This window comes from Botryllus schlosseri, chromosome 2 (assembly GCF_051294905.1).
Source record: "Botryllus schlosseri isolate E-star chromosome 2, Bs_hap1, whole genome shotgun sequence".
Taxonomy (NCBI): domain Eukaryota; kingdom Metazoa; phylum Chordata; class Ascidiacea; order Stolidobranchia; family Styelidae; genus Botryllus; species Botryllus schlosseri.
Genome location: NC_137237.1, coordinates 30894523 through 30918125, shown reverse-complemented (window position 1 = coordinate 30918125; position 23603 = coordinate 30894523). Strand labels below are relative to the sequence as shown.

Sequence of the window (23603 nt, the reverse complement as noted above, 5' to 3'; positions counted from 1 at the left end):
CAATTCATGATGACAAAACCTGACCCTTAGACGATTCGTGACTGAAATTTGTGAGTTGGACTTGGACGCGACCTTTTTTAGAATTACTCAGACTCGGGCTAACTCGATGGCAAAATGGAAATGACTCGAGTGGACTCGGAATACCGTGAATTTGTTAGAACCATGGACGCAACAAACTAGTCGCGTGCAAGGGGGATAGTAATAGATCAGAAGGTCGCAGCTTGGTATTTCGCTAACTAAGCAAGTAGTTTTGGCAATCATTGGCTATCTGTTAGTTACATCTTTGGTCGCTAAACCATGTTATTAGGGCCACTCAAAGGTACCGATAGTACGGTAGTGGTACGCTCCAACGATGTAACAACAATGGGCCGTTCGGCGTTCCGACATTTCAATCACTAGGACACATTCATCAATATATTTATATTATATTTATATTTTTTTCTGCTCCTATTATTGAAGATATAGATTAATAGCCTACTAATCAGAAGTATACCCGAATCCTGGATTGGAATTACAATGCTTAACCTAAAAAATGTTTTGATATCAGATCAGTCTCTATTATCAATCTGTTAAATTCAAAATATTCACATAGTAGCTGCAAAATTATAACCCGATAGCTTTTATGATGGCATCATACGTTTGTCCGTCCATATTGTGTCTATATCTTATAATTAATATATATAATGTTTAATCGTTGAGTTGAGTACAACAACAATTCGATTCAAATAGTTATAAATGTGATGATTCTTTTCGTGTCAGGCCTCAATTGATACAAGAGTAAATCACATTTTGACTATGTGTGTTTATGTTTACTGTCAGTCTGCTGGATCGGCTCACTTTCAATAGGACAATTCATTCCAGCCAAATAAGGCCTACTTGGAAATACATAGAATACCCCTACAAATGATGCGGCCCGCGGCGTCGTCAAAGCTGGAAAACTGGCCCGCGAGCACATTTGAGTTTGAGACCTCTGCTCAAAAGGGATGGAAAGAACTAGAAAGAACCGCGGCTTCAAGAAGATCAACATCGAAAAGAACTGTGATGGCGGGCACTCTAGGCCGAGGTGGATGTCAGTCTAAAAGATCGCAACTGCGTGTCGGCATCCTTCTATCGTCTATCGATTATTACGATTATTCATTGAGAGGTGTGGTATTTCAAGTTTTCGATTGAGCCATACACCACACGGAACCACAGTAACCTGATGTTCCTAGCGAACGAGGCAAAGCGAGGGAATAGATTGTCGGAACTGGGTGTTGGATTGTCGGTTGTCGCCATTTTTTGTGCCCTTTTGCGGCACGAGCTAACGATTCGAGTCTGGCATTGAGCATGAAAGTCCATGGAAAGTCTACCTTGTTACAGTCAGGAATATGCATTTTTGTGGAAGCAGTTCGCCCGGGTCATGATATATCCGTATATTACAATTTGAAAAGTCACCTCCGTCTCATTAATCTCGAACCTGTTTGTATGTCAGTTACTTTACGCAAGACCGAGACTGTAAAAGAGTGGTTGTTTTCGGCAATACGTTTCGCGTGACAGAATGGCTTATTGCAGTGTTGCATAGGATACTTATGCGCAACTTTCACCATGACGTTGCCACCAATTGCGCTCTGGCGGACGTCGCAACGTTCGACATAGTCGGTCATAGACGTTGCTGAATCGCGTTAATATAATGAAATTCGCCAGTAACTTATTCCTTTGTGTTTCCTTCCTATTTATAACTTTTCTAATGTCATTAATATGTGATGATATTGTATTACCATCTGTAAAGTGGCCTGTGTACGTTCAGTGGAATTTCCAAGTGGATTCTAGTGTAAGATATACAATCTATGTCATTTTTACCACTTATACCAGTGTTGTGGTAGGTGAGTTGCTAGTCTTTATTTGCTGTAGTTTAGCGTCGACATCATGGCTTCCAACCCATCAGCCAGACTGGAATCAGTGGTTGTTTTCGTCGATAAGTTGCGTGTGACGTTTGCCACCACTCCACCAGTTCCACTCCGGCCCATCAGTCTAGTCACCATGGTCACCATCCAGAGTGGAATCGGTGACAACGTCACTCACACACAACTTTCCGTTTAATTACAACATAATTATTCTATGCAAGCAACCCTTCCGTCATGTGAAACTTGCTGCCGAAAACCACCACTGTTTCCAGTCTGGTACACCATGGGGCCAATATGGAATCGGTGTTTCGTGCACACCAAAGATTCTGGCGCTTCTTCGATATACGCCCCAGATCGGAACAGTGTTTCACATGTCACCAGCAAGTGTTTCCCTTGAACCCGATCAAATTTTATAAACGTCAAAATAATTTTTTTGCCTGTGGAGAGACGGACATTAGGGTTGGATGTGGGTTAGGGTATCCCAAGATTAGGGTTGGGGGAGGGGTATTAAGGTTGGAGGAGAAGAGGATATTAGGGTTGGGTTAGGGTATTCCAAGATTAGAGCTGGGAAGGGGATATTAGGGTCGGAGGTGGGTTAGGCTCAAAGTTGGGGTTGGGGTGCCTCACGATTAGGGTTGAGGGATATTATGGTCGGGAGAGTGTGGGATATTAGGGCTGGATATCGTGTCCCTCACCCCAAATCTAATCTTGGTTACCCTAACCCAGATCTAACCCCAACCCAGCTCTAGCCCTAACTCTAAACCCATCCCCCAACCCTAATATCCCCCTTCCCCAACCCTAATATCCCCCTCTCCTCCAACCCTAATATCCCCTTTTCACAACCCTAATATCCATCACTCTCCAACTCTAATATCCCGCTCTACTCAGCCCTAAAATCCTCCCACCCCAGTCCTAATATCCCCCTCTCCTCCAAGCATAACACCCCCCTTCCACAACAAAGGCAAAATACAATTTATTTTGACGTTTATAAATTTTATTGTGTTCATGTTAAACATTTGTTGGTGACACAGGGAACACTGTTTCGATCTGGGGCGTATATCGAAGAAGCGCCAAGATTCTTACTGACTACACACAGGTGTGACGCTCAGAAGTGTCTTGGTATACCAAATATATTACGCTAAACTTACCAGGATTCCAACCCGGCCTTTGGGTTTAAGTAATTTCTACTTCAGTTCTATCATTTATAGTTGATGTATAGTATACTAGTGCCTATAACGGGCTCTAAGTACCGTGTTCTAATGGTGTTAGTCTTTCGAGTCACCTGCTCACTAGTAGGTTATATCGTGAAGCATTAGTTGAGCAAAAAACATGCTATTTTCTCAGATATTTGCCATGTTGGTTACGCCCGCGATGCATTCATATTGATGTGAAACAATGGAGGCCAAGAGTAACGATAAAGAGAATACGCGCTGTTGTAACATTCGCTTTCCGTCGATACCGGAACGATGGATGTTATTCATCGATTTTGCCTTTACGTTCGGCACCACCATTGTGTATTTCGCTGACATTGTCACCGATATTATTACGTTGAAGATGTACTATGACCAAGAATGGTACGCAGCGTTTGGATTATCGATGGGATTTATTATCGGCCCGTCGATTTTGCTTGCCATTCTAGAATGTCAGTTTTTGGTGAAGACGTACGGAAAAAATATCAAATGGGGCACTGTAATTTTACGAACCGCTCTGAACATTCCATTTCAACTTACTGTTATTTGGTATCATTTCAAACTGTCCTACCGCTACATGAAGGCGTGGCTGGACTATAAACGTTCGAAGCCAAAAACCAACCGGCTAAATATGAGTAGCCGCGGTGCATCATTGTCAAATTTGGCAGATATAGATGACCGGGCAAACACGGTAGAACGTCGTGCCTTTATGGAAGTACCGGTCGACGATGACGCGGCAGACACTGCCTACCCGATAAATTCCGACAGAACATGGTGGAAACAGTTGACACGGGAAGAATGGTTGTCGCATCTCAACAAAATGAAATTGACAGAAAGCATGCTCGAGTCTCTGCCACAGCTACTCATTAATTTATACCTCATCGTCCGTTACCCAAACACTGCCGTGGTGCAGTACATTTCCGCGACGTTATCATACCTGTCTTTATGCGGCGGTATCGTCAGATACGACAAAACAAGGAAAGATAATGAAGCGGATCGTCTCATGGTTGACCGTACTTTGCTCCATTCGCGTGTTTTCGCGACAAGACTAGAATGGCCCCAGATTTTCTTCCTGTCCCTGTATAAAGGATCATTTTTGGCAGCTCGAATTCTTGTGTTTGTGTATTTTACCGTGTATTTCCAAGTGTATATCCTTGTCTTTGTGTTTGTACACTGGGTATGCTTGGTGGCGTATTTGGTTTATTTATGGTACCCGACAGATATGCACAAAAAGACTAGGCAGCTGGTACAGGCGGATTATAAATTTCGAGCTTACATGTTTTTGAGCCAAGATTTTATAAGCGTGTTGCACAATAGTTTGGTCGGTATTTTCATCAACGTTAGACCCAGAAATTACGCGTTTCTGGGGCAACCTTATTGCTACATATTCTGGTACTATTTCATATATATCATTGAAAATGTGTTGCTTTTTATGCTTCCCGGTGTGTATCACTCGGTACGCGACGAAGAAGATTTGTTGGTGCCCACAAAATATTATATCGTGATGATATTCGAGTTGTTGCTGAATCTTATCGGTGCCGTGATGTGCATCTGGTATTATTTCTTTGTGCACAAAATGAGAATGTACTCGCGCAATGCATACCCGCAGTTTATGAAAATGCGGAGTATTTTCTGCTGTTGCACGTCCGACATCGACCCACCTTTGCCGTTAGAGTGGACGGTGTGCAAACAGGCGGAAACGAGCGAGATTTTTTTTCTGCGACGTGAAAAATTGAAGGAGTACCGGTCCGGTTTTAACACGGTTGTGCGTGCGAACCGAAAGCACGGTCGCAATCTCGAATGCTTTGTCGATGACCGCGGTAAAATATTTTACGCTCCGCGTAGTCAGTTGTTTAAAAAATTACCGACGCACGATGAGGAGTTGATGAAATTAGAAAATGAAGCAAATCGGCGAAGCCTTGACGTCGATCAAGGGTCGCGACCCTCGAAGATATCCGATTCCATATCCACCGTCCACAATGAGAGATTAGTGGACGAAGCGCCATCATCTGCCTTCAACGATCTAGAGCTGCGTCTGATGGTATCAAGCCATGAAAAAGCACCGCCCTTGCCCCATTCTCCGCCCGTGGCGCACCCAACGTCTTCCAATCGAGGATCGGTACGCAGCAAAACTTCCGAAAAGAAATCAGCATCAAAAACCGTTAAAGACAGGAAATCCGAACCAGAGAACGCCGAAGATACTCCGACGCCGTTTGACGATACGTCATCTCTGCTGCAATCTAAAGGAAGGAAGAAAAAAAGAGAATCATCGCCAAATTCTTCCCGTTCAGAACAAAGTTCAAGATCGAAACCTCGCCATCGCCGCGAAGAAAGATACCCCGAATCCCCGGAATCCCAGCGGTCGTCCAAACACGAAAGAGGAAGAGAAAAAGAGAGAAATCAAAGCCACGTTTCTGGCGATGCCTCGCCCCCTAAAAAATCCGATTCGAAAAAATCCGATCGGGAAAAATCCGATATCGGATCGAAGCCCGATAAAATTAATCAATCGAGAGGTTCGCCCTCCGGTTCCCAAGAGCGGCGTGGCTTGAAGAATAGATCGCATCGTTCAAGTGATCGATCGTCACGGCATGCCTCCCAAAAAAGATCTGGGCATGATGAAAAAAATGACCTCGGTGAAAGGTCGACCCCCCTCGGGCAGTCTTGGGTGTGAAATAACCCATCACAATATCCGAATCCGTGGATGGCCATGTAAATTTCTACAATAATCATATTTCAAAATGGATCAAGGTTCTCAATTCTCGGAAATATGTATATCCGCTCTGCTATGCGCAGAAGCTGTGGTGCATGCCCAATTGCCCCTGAATCACGAGGTTACAATGTCGAAGATGGATGCAGAGATATGAGGTACGGTGCGATTTCATGCTAGCAAATACCATGTTTATTGTGTAGGGTCGGAGAAGTGGTTTTTCTATACAATCGGGATAGTATTTAGCCTTTTTTATCTTATATGCCTTGTAGAGTTTGATATTTTTCATTTTAACCTAATTAATGTAAATAAATATGAAATTTTATTAAACTGAACCATAAGTTTGCTTATAGTTGGTTCTAAAAGTGCTCGTTTCCACTGACATTAGCTATGGTGCTTCTATCCAGTCCGGTTTCTATAACTTGATACCGCGTCGACCATTTAAGAACATTTCATATTTTATATGTCACTGTTACTGCTTTCTTAGCTTGCTGCAACCAAATGAAGCCATTTGCTCTTAATCCATATTGTTCAATTGCTGGAACGCATTTTGATCATTGTGAAGGTCATGTACTTTGCACTATTTTTACCTCGAACTTGTTGCTATTTGATGGTACGATTCACATAGCTGCACCTGTTTTCTACGAAATGTATCTTTGTCTTGAAGTCATTCAATTTGTGATTGCCGTGATCGCCTTGAATACTTATTGCCTTGAATTTTATGAATGTAGGCTATTGATTGAGGTTTTAGATTAGTCCGTGTGCATTAGTCATGAGCGTCTTGCCTTCTACGGTAAACATCTGGTTTTATCTCCTTGGGATATTGATCGAAATTCGTTATTTTCGGAATATCTGGTGTTAATATATCAAGCTGCGAGACTCAATTGATTTCTATTAATCTTGCACTTGAACATGTTGTAGTGAAGTAAAAAAATGAAGTTGCATATGAACAAGAAGAAATTTTAATGTTCCCCGCAAACAAGGTTAGGTTTTACCACGTTACACCTCTATATTCCCTGATCGGACGCCGTTCGTACGCCACTATCAGGAATGATATCCCCATGTCGAATTTGTTTTGTCATCATTACCGCCATATAGGCCTATATCTTTGAAATAGATCATGATTTCAATTTTACCCTTTTATAATAACTAATGTGTGTTAATGTGAATATGCTGCGGCAACCTCACCGAAACGCCCAGCGACACAGAAATTTGAAAATATACTATGAAAGATGTTATATCCCCATGTCATAATGATTTCGCATGTCGAATTTGGAGTTATCAGATTTATGTACTAGAATTGAAGAATAGTCAATTGGCTGGTGCTACAGAAGTTTACAGAAACTGAGGAAGCAGTGTGTTTTTATTAGCATTTGATTTCATGTTGTTGTCTAACACAATATTTACCTTTTTGCCCATCTTTCTCATATAGCCGTTTCAACATCTATTGCATAGATTCATATTAATGATCGAATATCATTTTCTCAGAGTGCCTAATTGCATATTGTTACGTTTTATCAATACCAATACATATGATATCTTCTATTTATTAATAGTAGCTGCACCTGTAATTGTTGAACTCCTAGTTATCTTGCTCGCTTGTCTGGTTAGAAATATTGCTCTAAAAGGTTGCTATATTTGACACGCATTGGAAGTTATTGAAATAAATGATTTGCATTTCAAGTGTACTCGTTGTGGTGTAGGGAATTGCCTTGGTACTTGCGTCTATTTAGAATGGTTTCTGAAACCTTAGTCGCTTGTGTCGAGATAATTATTTCCTTCCTGAGAGTAAGATAATTAGTTGGAAACCAGGGAATGCATCGCCCTCTTGTTGCATATCGATTCTTTATAATGCCAATTCTTAATCTAGTTTTTATTGTGTTTCATTTTCAATTCTGTACAATTATGATCTCGCCGGAGCTACTACTAATGGTCCTAATATTTGTTAAGAATAGCTCTAGCTATGAACAATATTGGGTCCCCGCCCACAAAGCGCATGCGCTTATCGGGAGAGGAATTGAGTAAAATAAGCAAAGATGAAATCATACAGCTGTACGTGAAGCAGCAGGGACTTCTCAATGAATTGCAAGCCAAATCCGAATCCTCTGATAAAGGTAAGCTATTTTGCTGGATGATTGTGTCAAAACAGCTGTTTGCATGTTTGTGGATTTGAGAGATTATAATAAGGTTGGGTTCAGACTCACAACAGACACAACAAAACCTCAGTACAAATGAACACTTGGCCAACGTAAAAAAAATACAGGGGAGCTGGATATGTTTTGTTCATACGCGGCTTTTTTTTGATGCAGTGTATCATAAAACCCATAATTTTGCTTCATTACCGTATTTCCATTCTCCACATTCACAGTATTCGTTTTATACGCTTTGGCTGAAAATGTTGCCAGGCTAGATTAGTGCACTCGTTTGAACTTATTGACTGATTGCATCGACTAGCTTCAATAATCAAGAATAAAATGGCATCACTAGAGTAAATTATACACAAGACGAACTCTGTAAGCTACTGATAGCTTAATATACAATTGAATAATACATTCATTTTGAAATGCACTCTAGTAATAATTTCACAAATGAAATCAAGTCCAACATAAATTTGCTTAGGCCCTTTCCAATTCAAAAGGTATTCCTTGTGTCTGTGAGCAGTATTGTTGATTCTTGCTTGAACTATTTATATATTACTGATATACCGCATCAGCCATTGGTTTCAAGGTGACACGCGCTACCTCTCGAATATTATCAGTGTCACATTCATATCCAGACATATGTCAATCAGTAATGCCGATATTGCTTGTAGGCAACGCCTACTCAAATAGTCGAGTGATTTAGAGACAGCCATACTGGCTAAGGCTACCCAATAACTTGTCTGTGGGGTGCTTGCTCTCTTACCGGAATAATGACTTCACTATCTTACATATCAATCTCTTCATAATGGAGAATATCGAATTGTAGAATCAAAAGCTATTGCATTACATAAAATCTCTGCCTGCACCAACACAGAACTTTCTGTTTGTGTGAATATATTTCTGCTACTGTTGGTAGCTTGATTATTGGTAATCCTCTTCCACATCGATTCACAATATATTTATGCACAGTTCGGCAGATCGGCACCATTGGTAATTTTAACACTTGCATGTTCATCTGCCTGCGTTCACCTATCTTGGGGTAATCATCCACTTCATATGCCATCATCATCATAGTTGCTGTCATTGTTGAAACAAGTCTGTTATTATATGAGATGCATCTGTCTGTGGTTATTAGCAAGCTACGGACACTTGAATTTAATGAGAACATCTCTACATTTTCACTCCAATCATTTCCATTTATGGAGGCCATAAGCACAATCCATTTCCTAGAAAGCAATGTGATTGATTTTGAAGAGCTGAATTCGGGTTTTGGAATGTGCTTTCTTATGATGATATTATGTCAACCTGATAGTGCTGAGTTGATTCATAGTGTCTGGTATCCTATTGTGTCCAGATACTTAACCTGTGAAATACATTACTCCACTTATGTAATGTAGGCTTTTACATGAAGGCCTATGGCCCATTATAAATGGCAACAACAATGGTGTTGGTATTCTTGCTGTATTATAAAAGAATTGCTTCATTACAATCGTCAATCGGACATATTTATGCCACATCGTGGTTTGGCATGTACAAATACAGTAATGACAATGGATAGACCATAAACTTCGAAATTTTATTCCATTATAATGCCTTAATCTAACCTTCGTGTATTGCAGGTGCTGTAAATGATTTATTAGTGTTCATCTAATGTTCTCTTTGTACTTCAAAATGTGGGCCTTATTTAACGTTTCTACTGCTTGCAGCGTCTAGTTCTTGTATTTGCATCAGTGGCATGATTTTGTACATTGAAAGGCGACATGCCTGCTGACAAAAACAATCCGCACATATATCGCATCGACACCTTTGTTATAGATTTTCTGCTGTTAGTTTGGATTGTGCTTTGTACCTAATCCAGTAAATATAGAGCCTGTTCCGCCCGTATTGATAATACCAACTGGTGATTAGTATTGCTATCTGCTCGGTCTGCTGAAAGGCTCTCTACCGATAGGACGACCAGTCCACCACCCTACCACCCTATTGCAGTGGTTCTCAAACTGGTACGTGAGAGTACTAACGGAATAACCAACAAACACCGGTACATTCAAGTATATACATAATAAGTAATTCAGGTGGTACGCCGTTTAAGGAAAAACAAGTTGGTGGTACGCCTTATGGTAAAAAACAAATTAGTGGTACGTAATAGGAAACAGTTTGAAACACTGCCCTGTTGGCACTCCTGGCCCACATAGATATTTCGATTAGCTTTAGGTAAGCAGCTTAGCTGATGCTCCTCAACACAAGTTTTCTATCGGCATCGAAGTGCAATATTCCTGATCTCATACAATACCTTTTTCTTATATGTTATACACTTGATTGATGATGAAATGATTGATTGCTTCACCTCTAATAGTGGACATACATACGTACTTTTTACTCAGCGCTCTGCGTAGGCCTATATATATTTCAGTATTCCCATATCATTGCGTGTGATATAACTGTTATCAGTAGGCTACACCTCGACCTTAGTGCGATAAATAAGGCCTATGTTGCAACTTGCAACCTTTTCTTGTCTCATTTTGTGTCCTAATGCTATCCACCTCACAGATCCTGGCGACAAATTAAAGGCCGCGGAAACTAGCCGTCGTGAAAACGTGTTGGTCATGCGTTTAGCAACTAAAGAGCAGGAGTTGCAGCAGTTTGCGGTAAGAAACCACTCGTAAGCTGTCAATAGCGAAGTAGGCCTGCTTGCATTTTTACAGAGTACACGTAGTTTTATCTACTGGCAATTTAACAATTAACAAAGATTTATTTCAAAACTAGCTACCTGCGATTAACTGCTAACAGACCCCTCAAAGTAGTTTTGAGATGTCTTAGAAATCGCTGCTTATTATAATTGATTATAAATTTATGATGTTACCTCTGCTTTCGGTACATCTTGTTCAATGCCAACATTCATACTTGGATAGCGTCATCGCCTGACCGCTGCCGATCTGTTGCAGGCTCAACTTGCCCACATCAAGAAATCTCAAGAAGACATTGCCGCGAGAAGCCTGCGTGAAGCGCTTCTCGACCCCGCAGTGAATCTGCTGTTCGACCGCATGATAGACGAACTGAAGGAGACCAAAAACAAACTGGAACAGGCCCAAAGCGAACTGAGCGCTTGGAAATTCACCCCAGATAGGTACAGCGATTCAGGAATCTTAACTCTTCGGTAGCGGCGGTGCTGGAATTTCGTCGATGGAAATTTCAGAAAGATTACATACTACATAACGGTCTGCCGTTGTAGACGTTTGTAAAAGTAGACTTGCCGGCCGTAGTTACCGACGGCGGAGACAATTCGATATTCGCAAACAGATCGAGTCAAGCAAGAACTCGGAGCGTTGCCTTTGTTGGTAAAAGTGGAGCGGTGATTTGGAACGTTCTTGTGTCTCGCACGAGGCAAACTCGTGTTAAGAACGATACCCGGCCAAAACTGTCTCTGCCAGATCTGACATTGACCGTGAAATTGCTTTCTCTTACAAGCCATTATTTCGGCGTTGACTTTGGAATATATGACTGAAAACACACTCTCCTAGAACTGTGTAACTGATTTAGCAATATTCGCCAGGTAACCTAATACTTGTCCGCAACCGAACCATAGCGCTTGGCACGCAGCCATTGCGAAAGGACATGAATTCATTTGGTGTCTGTTTCTGTTATCGAATACCATGATTCGGCTGTATTTCTTGGATGGCTGACTGTTTTTTAAGCATATACGGTAAATTTCACACTATTTTCAGCCAGTTTGGTCAGAGATACGGCTATTGAACATCACGAGATGCAATATCAAACCTCAAGCCGTAATATTTTTGGAATCACCGACTTTTTGCCTAGAGGTAGCAACGGAATGCTTTTACAATTATGACAAAAATGATACCCACTTCAAGTGAACTCAATGGTAATGGCTGATGGCTGACGCAATGGCATACTTGAATCAAATGTTTTTTGTGGTGAGCATGATCCGAATTTGAAAGTCTACCATTTTGTAAATATTTTGAGTAGACCAATCTTTTTCCGCGTGGCTATTCCGCGTGGCTTTTCCGCGTGGCTTTTCCGCTTTTCCGCGTGGCTATTATCCCACTTCAAACTGTCACCGTGACAATGGCCTCTACATTGGCCGTATACGGCACTGTGACCGATATAGGAGATTGACTGTAGCGCGTGGCTTTTCCGCGTGGCTTTTCCGCGTGGCTTTTCCGCTTTTCCGCGTGGCTATTATCCCACTTCAAACTGTCACCGTGACAATGGCCTCTACATTGGCCGTATACGGCACTGTGACCGATATAGGAGATTGACTGTAGCGCGTTTCTTGTAGCCAAACCGGGAAAAAGCTGATGTCGCGTTGCCGAACTCTGATTGCCGAGAATCAAGAACTGGGCAAGCAGCTGTCCCAGGGCAAAGTCGCCCAGTTGGAAGCGGAGCTGGCACTGCAGAAGAAGTACAGCGAAGATCTAAAGCAAAGTCAAGAAGGTTGTTTTGTGTGCTGTGCTGGAAATGATTCTCCTCCGTACCTTTTTGTGGTGGTCTAACTAAAATATTCGAGAGTCTATTTGACAGATTTGAATCTGAATCATGGATTCAATTCATTGACGTCCATATCCTGTTAACCAAGTGGTTCCCAACCGGTGGTATGCGAAGGTCTCCCAGTTGGTACGCTAGTAGATTCTTTTTTTTTCGACCGAAGGGAGTTATTAGTTCACTGAGGTTGATTTTGAGTTTTTTCATTCCGTCGTCGTCATGGTAAGGTCGTCGTCGTAAGGTAGGGGCAATCCAACCAATGACAGCCTACGGGGAAGAGATCTAGTCGTAGAGCATTGGGATTCTTACCTAACCAAATTCCGTTTTAATATATTTGACCACAAGAATTCCAAATTGATCCACTACATAAATCATATAGGCTACTGCACCTTCAAATATCCGTTTATTTTCTGTTTTGCGGCCCGCGGCAGCTCAAAACGGTGGAAACATTTTTGACCGCCTTTGGCGCACGCAACTTGTAGGTGGCACGCGAGTACTGCATAAAATGGTATGTGAATGGAAAGAGGTTGGAAACCACTGTGTTAACCGGTATGAGTATGGCTTCCTAGAGATTTCAAATAATTCTGAAATTTTATGTGTCCCGACTGAATTAAATATAGGCTTGGGTTCAAGCTTGATGTAAAATCAATTCAGTTTTGCAGTTTGTTTCAAGCCTTGAATCCAATACAAGATTCGGATTTACCATTAATAATTCCTGTCCTCATGACACAGATTCATTAAAATGTCGTGTAATATTTTCAAGATCTCTTGTACAAATCTGGGAATTCAATCCAAAGATCCAGGTCCGCAAATCCGTGTGGCAATCAGGAAGTGTTGTGGATCAATTTAGCAAATTTTTTTTCCCTTTCCAATGTTGAATATTGGTTGCGGTATGTAGTAACTGACGGAATAATATAAATGGATACTGGCTCACACTGTGATATCCTTTTATTAGTAATGAATGTATCAAATTGATCTATAAAAGAATGGACTCGCTAACCTAATGCATTGTGCCAGGGGTGTGCATTGTCAACCATTTTTGAATAGTGAACCATATACAAATCATTCAGTGAAACAGCGGCCCGGCCGTGCATTGGTTTCCTAGCAGTTGCCTCTACAATGCCATCTCAATAGTAATTGACGACGGCCGTGGCGAGACTCGTCGGTGAAATTGAAAAATATCGAATAATCTTTGTTCAAATATTCATGTGCACAAACAGAATGTATAGCCTATATTCTGGTGTTATTGACATGTCCTGTCCATATCCTATGCATACTTCGTCAATCACATTGATGGGTTTTGAAAAACAAAACATTGCAAGGTATGGAGGATTCTCCCTGCTGTGATTTTACCTCAATACTGAATTTAGAAGGTGATGCGAAATCAAAGCCTGATATGTAGTTGGTTTTTGTTTCACCAACTGGCGCTTCCTCCCAATTGATAAAAACATAACAAAGTAAGGATAAAAAAAACTATAAGGTGTAAGACTATTTGCCTACAAGTACTACTTATTTTTCTATTGACAAGACGCGCCATCGCCGTTAACATTTCTTACTGAGATGATATTCGTTGCAACTTCTAGTAGAGTCTATTCGCGACCCTTGATTTCATCGCATTATTTGTATCCGACCCGTGAGTAAAAAAGGGGGCACAACCCTGGTACCCCCGGGCATTGGCTAGGTTCGGTTATGGATTCCGCCTGAATTTGAAAGTATTTTATTAGGCTTCTGCTACAAAAATTCAATACCTCTACAAATAATATAATCATACTGCTAAATTTATTCCATTCGAAGCTTTTTGACTCACTGGTCAGGAACGAACGTCAGTAAATGCAGTTAACCAAATTCGTCAAATGCATATTGCATATAGGCTAACGAGGGTTGTGGATTCGAAGGTCAGGGAAACACATCACTGGTTGAAGTTCAGAGTTTCTTGAAATGCTCTGACTCCATATCCAACTGCTTTTAAATTGAACCAAATTTTCAGGCTCTCAAATGTCACTATAAAATTTTTGTTGCGGTTGCAGAAATACGTAGAAGGATCTTCGTAAATACATGGATTTACTTGGAAATAATATCTAAATGCGGTCAACGTATCATTGTCTGAGTAGATTTACAGGAATGTCAGCATCTAAGGGCGGAGATAATAAAGTTAGCTGATCCGAAAGAATGCTAATCATGTGATTAAAAACTGCCAATCTGGACGCATTTTAGGCGGAGATAATAAAGTTAGCTGATCCGGGAGAATGCTAATCATGTGATTAAAAACTGCTAATCGTGACGCATAAAGTTGGAAAAGGTTACGCGCTATGGTTAGTCGAGGTGTCCAGAGTTTTCAATAAAGTGGCGTTATCTGTTGCATCATAATGTGAAAATGCGTTATATGCGGTCAGTTGTCAATTTGTTAATGAAACAGCAGCCTGCTGCCACTGTAATAGGTCGAATTATCATCATCGCGAAATGAAAGTCGGGTTCAATTCATACGGTACAGCTAAGAAATGGATCATAGAATATTGATATCGCTCTGCAATGGCGGGTACATAATTCGTTGATTGTTTAGTGAAGCCATTACCTATGAGACAATCGGCACGGTCATTATCGAAAATATTTGTGTGTAGGAATGGTACGCCTCGCGGTGTACGCAGTTTATATAGATAATTTTATCTATAGTTTGTTCCGGTTCGTTAAATCATGATATTAACAGTAACTATATGCGCTGCCATCAACCGGCTTCCTTAATCCCGAGTTGATAACTCCTGATGAACGCGATAATCGACTTTATTGCTAATCCAACTTTATTATCTCCGCCCTAAGTCTTGAAAATATCATGAGTCGGCGGTAAAGCTATCAAGACTCACACTCCACAGCCTTGCAATATATCAACGTTCGTTTTTTGTTTGCCACAATATTGTGAAGAACGCGGTAATGGAATCTTAATCGTTTTCTTCCCAGAGCTGAACGAATTCGTGATCCAACTCGACGAAGAGGTCGAAGGCATGCAGAGCACGATCCAACTCCTCCAACAGCAGCTCAACGAATCGCGCAAAGACGCCGAACACTACAAAAAACAGGCGCAAAATGCCCGCGACAACAAACAACGGACTAAGGAAGACAGCGGCTACGCTGCCGATAAGGTTTTAGGTACCGCCGAGAAAACTGAACGCAATGTCGTCAAAGTCGAGGTGGGTACGAACGTAGACTCGGAACTGCCGGTATCGCCGGTAAACGAGGAAAATAACCGCGACGCGAACGATAGAATCGATACCGACCAAACAATGGAAGCGGGCGGCGAAAACCTTGGGGAGAGCGAGGTCTCGACTTATTCAGAACACGAAATCATCGACGAGTCCCAAGAATCGTCGCCTGACATGACCCCAGAACGATACGCGGGTCAAACTGCCGATGTCGACCTAAACCCGGGGTCCGCGGAAGGTGAAATCGACCCCATGAACGATGGCGAAATGTACAAAGTCATAGACAACGGTAGTGACGATGACACGGCAGTAAACGATAGGACAGATGACGTTGACATGGGCCTGAAAAGTTCTGTCGCGTCTGTAGATACGGGGGCTGATATTTTCGAACACGACGACAGTTTAGATTACGAGGAGACGATGGAGGAGGAGATTCAAATAGTGGAAGAGAATGTGGAGATAGACGTTCCCGTTAAAGAGGAAGTGTCTGCGGTCGCCGATGACGAAAATGCAGAAGTAACCAGTGACCCCGCGGATAATGAAAACGCACCGATCTCTGCCAGTGACGAAAGTATGAATTCAGTCCAAGTTAAAGTTGAGGCGGTGGAAGAGGACTCAGCGATTGACGAACGCGAAACTACGGTGAACGGAGAATCGACTGAACACTACGAAAACGCTACCAAATCCGGCGAGGGGCCTGCGAATATATTGTCCCTGCCTGACAGCAAGCCCGAACTGCAACTGCCGCCAGTCAACGGGCCGCAAGCGGCCTTTTCCAGCCTGACGCGGTCTCTCATGCAGCCCCAGGTGCCGTTAATGGCCGACCCTGCCGCGTACCTAGTGAACCCGCACTTTCAGCACCTTCCCGGTGCAGGAGCAGCCCTGGCGCAGCAACAGGCTATACTCGCCGAGCAGGCTATGATTTATAAAACCATGCTGGCCCAGCAACAGTGCCGGACCATGACTGACGAGGTGCCGAAAATCAGCGAGAATTCGGACGCTACGAAATCGATGAACCCGATCATCTCGGGCTTGCAATTTCCTGACCCTTCCGCCGCTTTCCTGGCTCAATACAAGGCCATGCTGGCCGCCCAGTCCATGTTTGTGCCTGGTCGAGGCGACGCAAAATCGCAACAGGTACTAGGCGGGTTGGGGCTTTACCCAGGCCTGCCTTTGGTGCAGCCGTCTGTACTGACCCAGCCGTCTGACAGTGAACGCGGTACGGCTAACAGCGTGTCCGCGGCGTGGCCTTCGAGCACAAACGTGACCTTCGCCCATCACCCTCTCATGACGCAGGCTTTTTTGGGCACAAACGCGACCCAGCAGATGATGATGTACCCGGGCTTGACAACGCAGTCTGTGATGGCGCGGTCCGCCGCGATAGACCCGGACAGGCATCACGGGTCGGGTGACCATCACCCGGTTCCGAATGGGGTTGCGCCCGCCCCTAAGAGTCAGGACCAGTCAGATTCGAACCCTGTCAAAGAGGAGCCTCCTTCTGTTGTGTGATTTTTTTTCGCTGTCTGCCGCGGTTGTTTTTCAAGTTTTAGCCTATTATGAGTAGGGCTGGCTGCGGAGGTGCACGAGTAGTCGAATTCGAGTTGAAAAGTGAGTCATTTATTTGGATCGACAAATTCCTTGTCGCTAATGGTTGCCCGGCATTTGAGCATGTGACTTTACAACACCAATAGTAACCCCCATTCCAATGCTAGCCCCGAAATAAACCTTAACCGAACACCACACTAACCCTAAACTCGACCCTAGCTGGTACAGGCATATGCTCGAGTGTGGCTTGCTCGATTGCGTATGTGTCCACTGAGTTCTTTTGTCTTTCGGAACGTCGCCTGGTCGTGTCACAGCGTTCAAAATATTTAACGTAGAGCTACGAATATTCATGTAAAAGACATATTTCTTCGACCAACCAGCAGCATGTTCACAATGGGCGATGGAATGATCATTTTCATTGATGTGTAACCGTCGTTATTGTCCTTGTGGCTTCGAATTTGTACATAATTGAAGTCATCATACGTGGTGCTCGATTGGACTTCTAGTTTCATACTCGACTCGTATTTGTCTGGTACTCAATTTCGCCCAGCCCTATTTACGAGTCTTCAAGCAACCAATGATGATGGGAATGATCATAGTACTAGTTTCACTTGTACCTTTGATTTGACTCAGTTAAGAGCATTTTAGTTTCAGTGCCTCTACGCGCAATTCTTGAAGCGCATTCAGTAAATCTTTAATTCCGACAAGATGCTATCGTCTGCTTAGTTTCCATTGATTTTATTCGATATCGGATGTCATTGACAAACAACTAGGGCTTGGCAAAGTGTACTAATCGTGTACTAATCTTTGAGTTGAGTTCTCGCTTGTCGCGATGTCTTATCAACAGAAAAAATTTGACAAGATGAAACATGGAATATTGATCACAAATAATTACCAATGTGTCTACCATAAATAGAAGATGACGCATTGTGACAATGTTGCAGGTCGATCACAGCTTCTACTTCTAAGAAATGCCGTATTTACGTGCATGTGTAGCTCTTCGCCTCATATTTTGGATGCTGTGTGGTGTGATGATTCTCTTTGAAATATTGAATCTCAGTCGGAAGAGGAATATAAATTCAGTACTTGAAAACCAATTGGCTCACACTGTCCGACTGGAATCATTTGAATCAAAACTGGAATCGAATCATTGCGCCCACTCTCTAACATTGGTTTCAAAGTTTTTCATTATCCGCCTCGTTAACAACGTTATATTCGATGTCTCCCAAATTTTGATGCATCGAGATGTGATTTTGCCGGCTGTAATGGCGAATTTGCCGTTCCATCAGGAGGCCTAAATTTCATTTACTTGCTACGCGCCACTTGGATGAGTTTGTGAACGCGAAACGACGCGTCTCTGTTCGCTGGGCTCTTTTTATTTCGTCCTATTCAGAGATGAAATCCTTTATCATGTTTCCAATGTACAGTCTGAAGCACAGCTCCTACTCTCGGCAGTCATAATTCGATATTTTCCACCAGGACCATCGACCTCTAGGCCGAGACGCTCCCGCGGTTTTTATTTCACTTTGTGGCGTCATAGTGCAACCCCACACACAGGCGAAGACATTTTTTAAAAATTCTAGCCTCTTGTTGATAGGATTTTTCCGATGACACTTAAGTGGTTGACGGTCAGATTAAGATTGATCTATTAAATCTGTAAACAGTTCGCGTACTGTCGCAATTGGGACAGTCTCACAGTTTATCTTGAATATACCAAATACTTTGAGTTCGAACTATTTTTTCCTTATTGCTAGCACCATCGTGTCTGTGGACTGCCGCTTATGCTTGTTAGGTATGCAACGGCTTAGCCACAGACTGATTGATCCTATCCTATATGAGTATTGAGTATACGTGACTGGTCATTTCGAGTTGTGTCAGAGGCAGTATTTCGCACTACAACCTCATACAGCCTGCGTTTCTGACTAAAATCATTACTGCGAGGATAATGTGTATCTAATTGAATCGCAGCGTTTTATTGAGCAAGTTGATTTTTTTCGTGACAGTGTAATTTCTGATACAGAATTAAAAACTCCGATCACCCTTTTTACAAAAAAAAAACAAGTTTCATCATGGAAATGTCTCGGTGTGCATTGCAAATGTTACAGACAGTTGCAGTTGTATAGTAAGTGTCGAAGTGTTCAGGTAGGTTCGAAAGGCACATTTGCACGTGTGTTCGCATAATTTGCAGTTATAATCGGATGCGACCGTAGAGATTGCAAGATTATCTCCGCAACAAGTTTAAAACATAACGACTTGAAAGAGTAGGTCACGCCGATTTGATTACTTTGAAATAGAAGTACTCGTTGCAGACCTCTGTACTTAAGACTGATGGTTTGCTTCTTTTTTTATGTCCACTCTCGTCTGGGCGAGGGATTTTGGTGAAGTTAGCTGCGTAAACTTAATTGTAAATTTGTAGTTGCTACCGGCAGTAGAGATGAGCGTATTCGGTATTTAAGATCACGTTAGCTAGCTCGCTTACCGTACAGCAGCGGTTCCAACAATATCCATTTTATCAGTGTTTGAGTGTGCATTTACTCCTTCGGCACTCTTGATTTACGAAAATCGCAAACCAGCAGAGTTTGTTTGGTGAGGTCGTCGTGGAGGATACTATGAGCGTCGTTTCAGGCCTACATAATTATTATGCAGAGTCGAGGAAACAGTTTTTTTGCTATTCACGGACGCATTTCGATTACTTATGTAGCCTACGGCCGCATTCCAGTGCATAAGCCGTAATGAGGTAACTAGGCGCCAAATACCCATGTTTAGTTGTCCCTTTCCGATTAACTCTGGACTAACCTACATTCTCATATCGGCTTACTATAGCCTACCCACGAAAATAGCGAGCAGTGCCCATGTTTTGAATAATGACTGGGATAAGATATATGGTCGTGCCAAGCGCGCAAAATTTTTGAAAATCACATATGTATTTCGTCATTATTATTAGTAGTTTCATGCAGGGCTGTGGAGTCGGAGTCGGAGCTTGGCTAATTTTCGCTTGATGGAGTCGGAATCGTGAAAACTGTCTGGAGTCGGAGTCGTGGAAAAAATACTGACTGGAGTCGGAGTTTGTGAAAATGACCCTGACTTTGACTCCGACTCCGACTTCTTTATCATGGAAACAATTGCTCTCAAAGGTATCGTTGAATTACTAACAGTGACAACTTTTTATGTACCATTAATCACTGTTATTAGTAACGATACAGATCGGGGGCGGCCAAACCGTGCCCCGCAGGCCAAATGTGGCCCGCGAGAAGGTTTTGTGTGGCCTGCGACGTAATTCTCGAAATTAGATATAGCATCAGGTAAAACTGCAAGGCCAACCAAAATTTGATGAGCCTGACCGCGAAAGTTGATGATGACCAAAACATCAATTTCGACGCATTGGCGTAACCAGGGGCCAGCCACATTCATCGCATACCTTCGTATATGGCCACTGGCCAGCAGGCCATAAAGTAGAATATTCCGTAGCAGATGTATTTGACTTGAAATTTTTCTAGCATTTCGCATGATTTATTGTTACATTTCTTGCATTTAGTATTGGAACCCCTCTTGGAAATTATAAATACGCGTAATTTACAGAATTGAGTCCACCTATACTCGCAATCAGGTGATAACGTGTCGTCCAACATGCGACGTCGCTTGTGCGCTCGATGCGAGATCGTCAGCGATGAAAAATTTGCACAAAATGACAGAGGCATGTTCACCGAAACCGTCGATATTGCTATGTCTAAAACGCCAAATAATCCTGTCCTTGCCAAATGAGCCCATTGCTATACAGAGGCGACCCCCAATACATGCAAGTAATATATATTTATAGATCGAATTCATTCGTTACCTTTGAAAAAATTTCGTGCTTCGCGCGACCGAGGCATGACTGCACACTGCACAGTGCACACTGTACAGTTGCACACGGAGTTTTCATGACATAATTGTTATCAATTTTAAAGTATAGTCATATAAGTCTTGTTTTCAATATTTACTAATTCGGTTCGTTCCTATCGGACGACTAAAAAAGGTTATCAACATTCCGTGCAATGGTTCGCAATTCTCATGTGACCCTTTGGCCGAAAAGGTTGGCCACCCCTGACATAGATAAAATTGGACATTATTTGCAAATTACAATTCAGTTGCATAGATGAAGAAGCAATATGCATATTCGCCACGATGCAGTCACTAGTTGATGCAATTTTTGGAATTATACCATGGTATTGTGACAGAGCAAATATATCGCCTGGTTGTAAAATTGATGTAAATATAACCAAACGCTACTTCCCGCTTGACAAAATTAAAAAATATTTGATGTGTAGCTTAGCGGCTTGGGTCGAAAGATTGCAAGTCCTAGACCTAGTCATTGAACATTGACTAAGTGCATGTAGACTAAACATATGCTATTTGACTACTTCCTAAATTTCGTTAATGACCAATGTCTATTAGTACTGAGAGTGCGTGTGCTTGTAATCAGTACAGTGTGTAATGAGAAAATTAGTAAGATGCATCTCGGTATTAGTTGCTGACTCATACACAAGAGCGACACTTCGATTGTTTTATCTATATTTTAATGATACAGGATGGGATCTATGTCGTGCTTGAATGATTCATACATGATAGGTTATCAGAGAGACCATATTATAAAACTGATAAAATATGAAAAAGGAAGGATATTTAGAAAGGCGAGTGATAGTAAGGCCGTTAGCTGAGTCAGCTTATCTCGCTTGCACGCGAAAAAGCGCGAAAAAATTCTATAATTCATGATTGAATCGGTCAATATCATCGGGAATTGCATACATAGCCTACTGCTATCAATTTTTATCCTCTCTCTGCTCACGTAATCAGATTTACCGTTAGAGCTGAGTGAGGTGTGTTTGAAAAAGGTAGGACCCCTCAATAACAATTAAACATCTTGGGGCGTATACCCGTTGGCAGGAACGAAACAGTACTCCGTCAGCCCCCCCCCCCACCAAAAAAAAAACTTGGGTCTTGGGCTCCCATATAGGGTGATAAACCTACCCCCAATCACGTTGCTCGCTTTTGCCACGTAATTAGACGTAGGGCTACTGTTTAATGAGCCAGCGCCAAGCGCGAAAATTTTCGATAATTCATGATAAAATCGGTCAATAAGATCGGGAATTGCATATATATTGCTATCAATTTCTTGTCCTTTCTGCTCACGTAATCAGAGTTACCGGTAGAGCTGAGTGAGGTGTTATGGAAACTGTAGGTAGGTAGCCCGTTGGTATGACCCCGTGACATGATGTTATTTCGTGACCTCCTGTCTGCCATATCAAAAATATAGAATCGCCCAAACGTAGGCTACTAAACTAAAAGACACACACGATTTCAAATTGGTATTTCTTCACTGGCATATAATTTTTCCCGGCGGGATTGTATTAGTCTTGTGAGGTTCAGATTGCCAAGACAGGAACATCGACGCCAGTCATTTAGGTGCCTAATTAAACCTATATGTATTTTGTGTCTATAACGAAGTTTTCGGTCAGCATAAGGGCAGTCCTTTTCGGCCAAGGTTTTCTCGCTGTCGATCGTTCCGGTACACTTCTTGGAGTTGCTTGTTACATGGCCTGAAACTTCATATGTCTTGGTGCATTGTGGCCCGGTAATGGCCAATGCCGATATGCCCATTTCTATAAATCTTGCGTATGTGTTCTTGGGGTAAGAGTAGCCTACCACAAAATCAAGATACTTGGCAAATTGAAATCGCGCCCAGCGCGAAAATTATTTTAAAAAGTTTCATAAATTTTTAAAAAATACTCTATAATTTATGCTAATTCACGAAATAATTTTAGTAACCCTTCGAGCTCGCCCCCCCCCTAATTGGGGGGTTTGTGGTGCGGCAATTACGGTCCTGTGTTTAATGGTAATATGACAGTCATTTAACCGTCACTGTGGCATATAATTTTCGAAGTAAATTGCTAATACTGTCGGAGTCGATAGGTTTAAAGACTCAGGAGTCGGAGTCAGAGCCGGAGTCGGTCCATTGAAAATGTGGTGAGTCGGAGTCGGAGTTGGAGTCGGTGGTAAGTTTACCGACTCCACAGCCCTGGTTTCACGTATTACCATCAAATGTTTATCCTTTATCAGCCCACGCGATCAGATTCACCGGTGGAGTTGATGGCGGTAGTGTGTTCGAAAATTTAGAGCAAATTGCACATGATGATGCATCTTCGGGTGGGCCAATTGTTACTTGTCACTTTGTTGCATGCTGTTATTTCTTGATCTCCCTTCGGGAGTGTCGGTAGGCTATAGTGGAAATATATTGGAATCGCCTAAACGTACCACAAACAAATTCCTTTCGTGAGAAGCACACGATTCCAAGTTAGTATTTCTAAATGAGGCGCATCGTTTCCCTCTGCTGTTCGCATCTGTACACATTGCAAAGGGCGCTACTATATTAAAATCAAAAAATGAAGTATAGCATTGAATCGCGC

At 42.3% G+C, this 23603-nt stretch overlaps 2 protein-coding genes across 4 annotated transcripts in view; both read left to right on the top strand.

The window, feature by feature from the left end:
- Window positions 1–19236, top strand: part of LOC145457556 (uncharacterized) — a 32655-nt gene extending 13419 nt beyond the window's left edge. Inside the window, exons 2-6 of one of the 3 annotated variants that reach the window (XM_080335781.1) lie at window positions 7731–7894; window positions 10469–10566; window positions 10864–11045; window positions 12219–12373; window positions 15374–19236. In XM_080335781.1, coding sequence (XP_080191907.1) covers window positions 7744–7894; window positions 10469–10566; window positions 10864–11045; window positions 12219–12373; window positions 15374–17124 — 2337 coding nt within the window. In that variant the 5' untranslated portion in view covers window positions 7731–7743 and the 3' untranslated portion in view covers window positions 17125–19236. The other 2 variants (XM_080335792.1, XM_080335787.1) reach the window with 2 other exon arrangements.
- Window positions 3026–7732, top strand: LOC145457546 (uncharacterized). The gene has a single exon (XM_080335769.1). It carries the CDS (start codon window positions 3279–3281, stop codon window positions 5742–5744), a length of 2466 nt encoding a protein of 821 aa, XP_080191895.1. The 5' UTR covers window positions 3026–3278; the 3' UTR covers window positions 5745–7732.
- Window positions 19237–23603: the final 4367 nt, after the last annotated feature.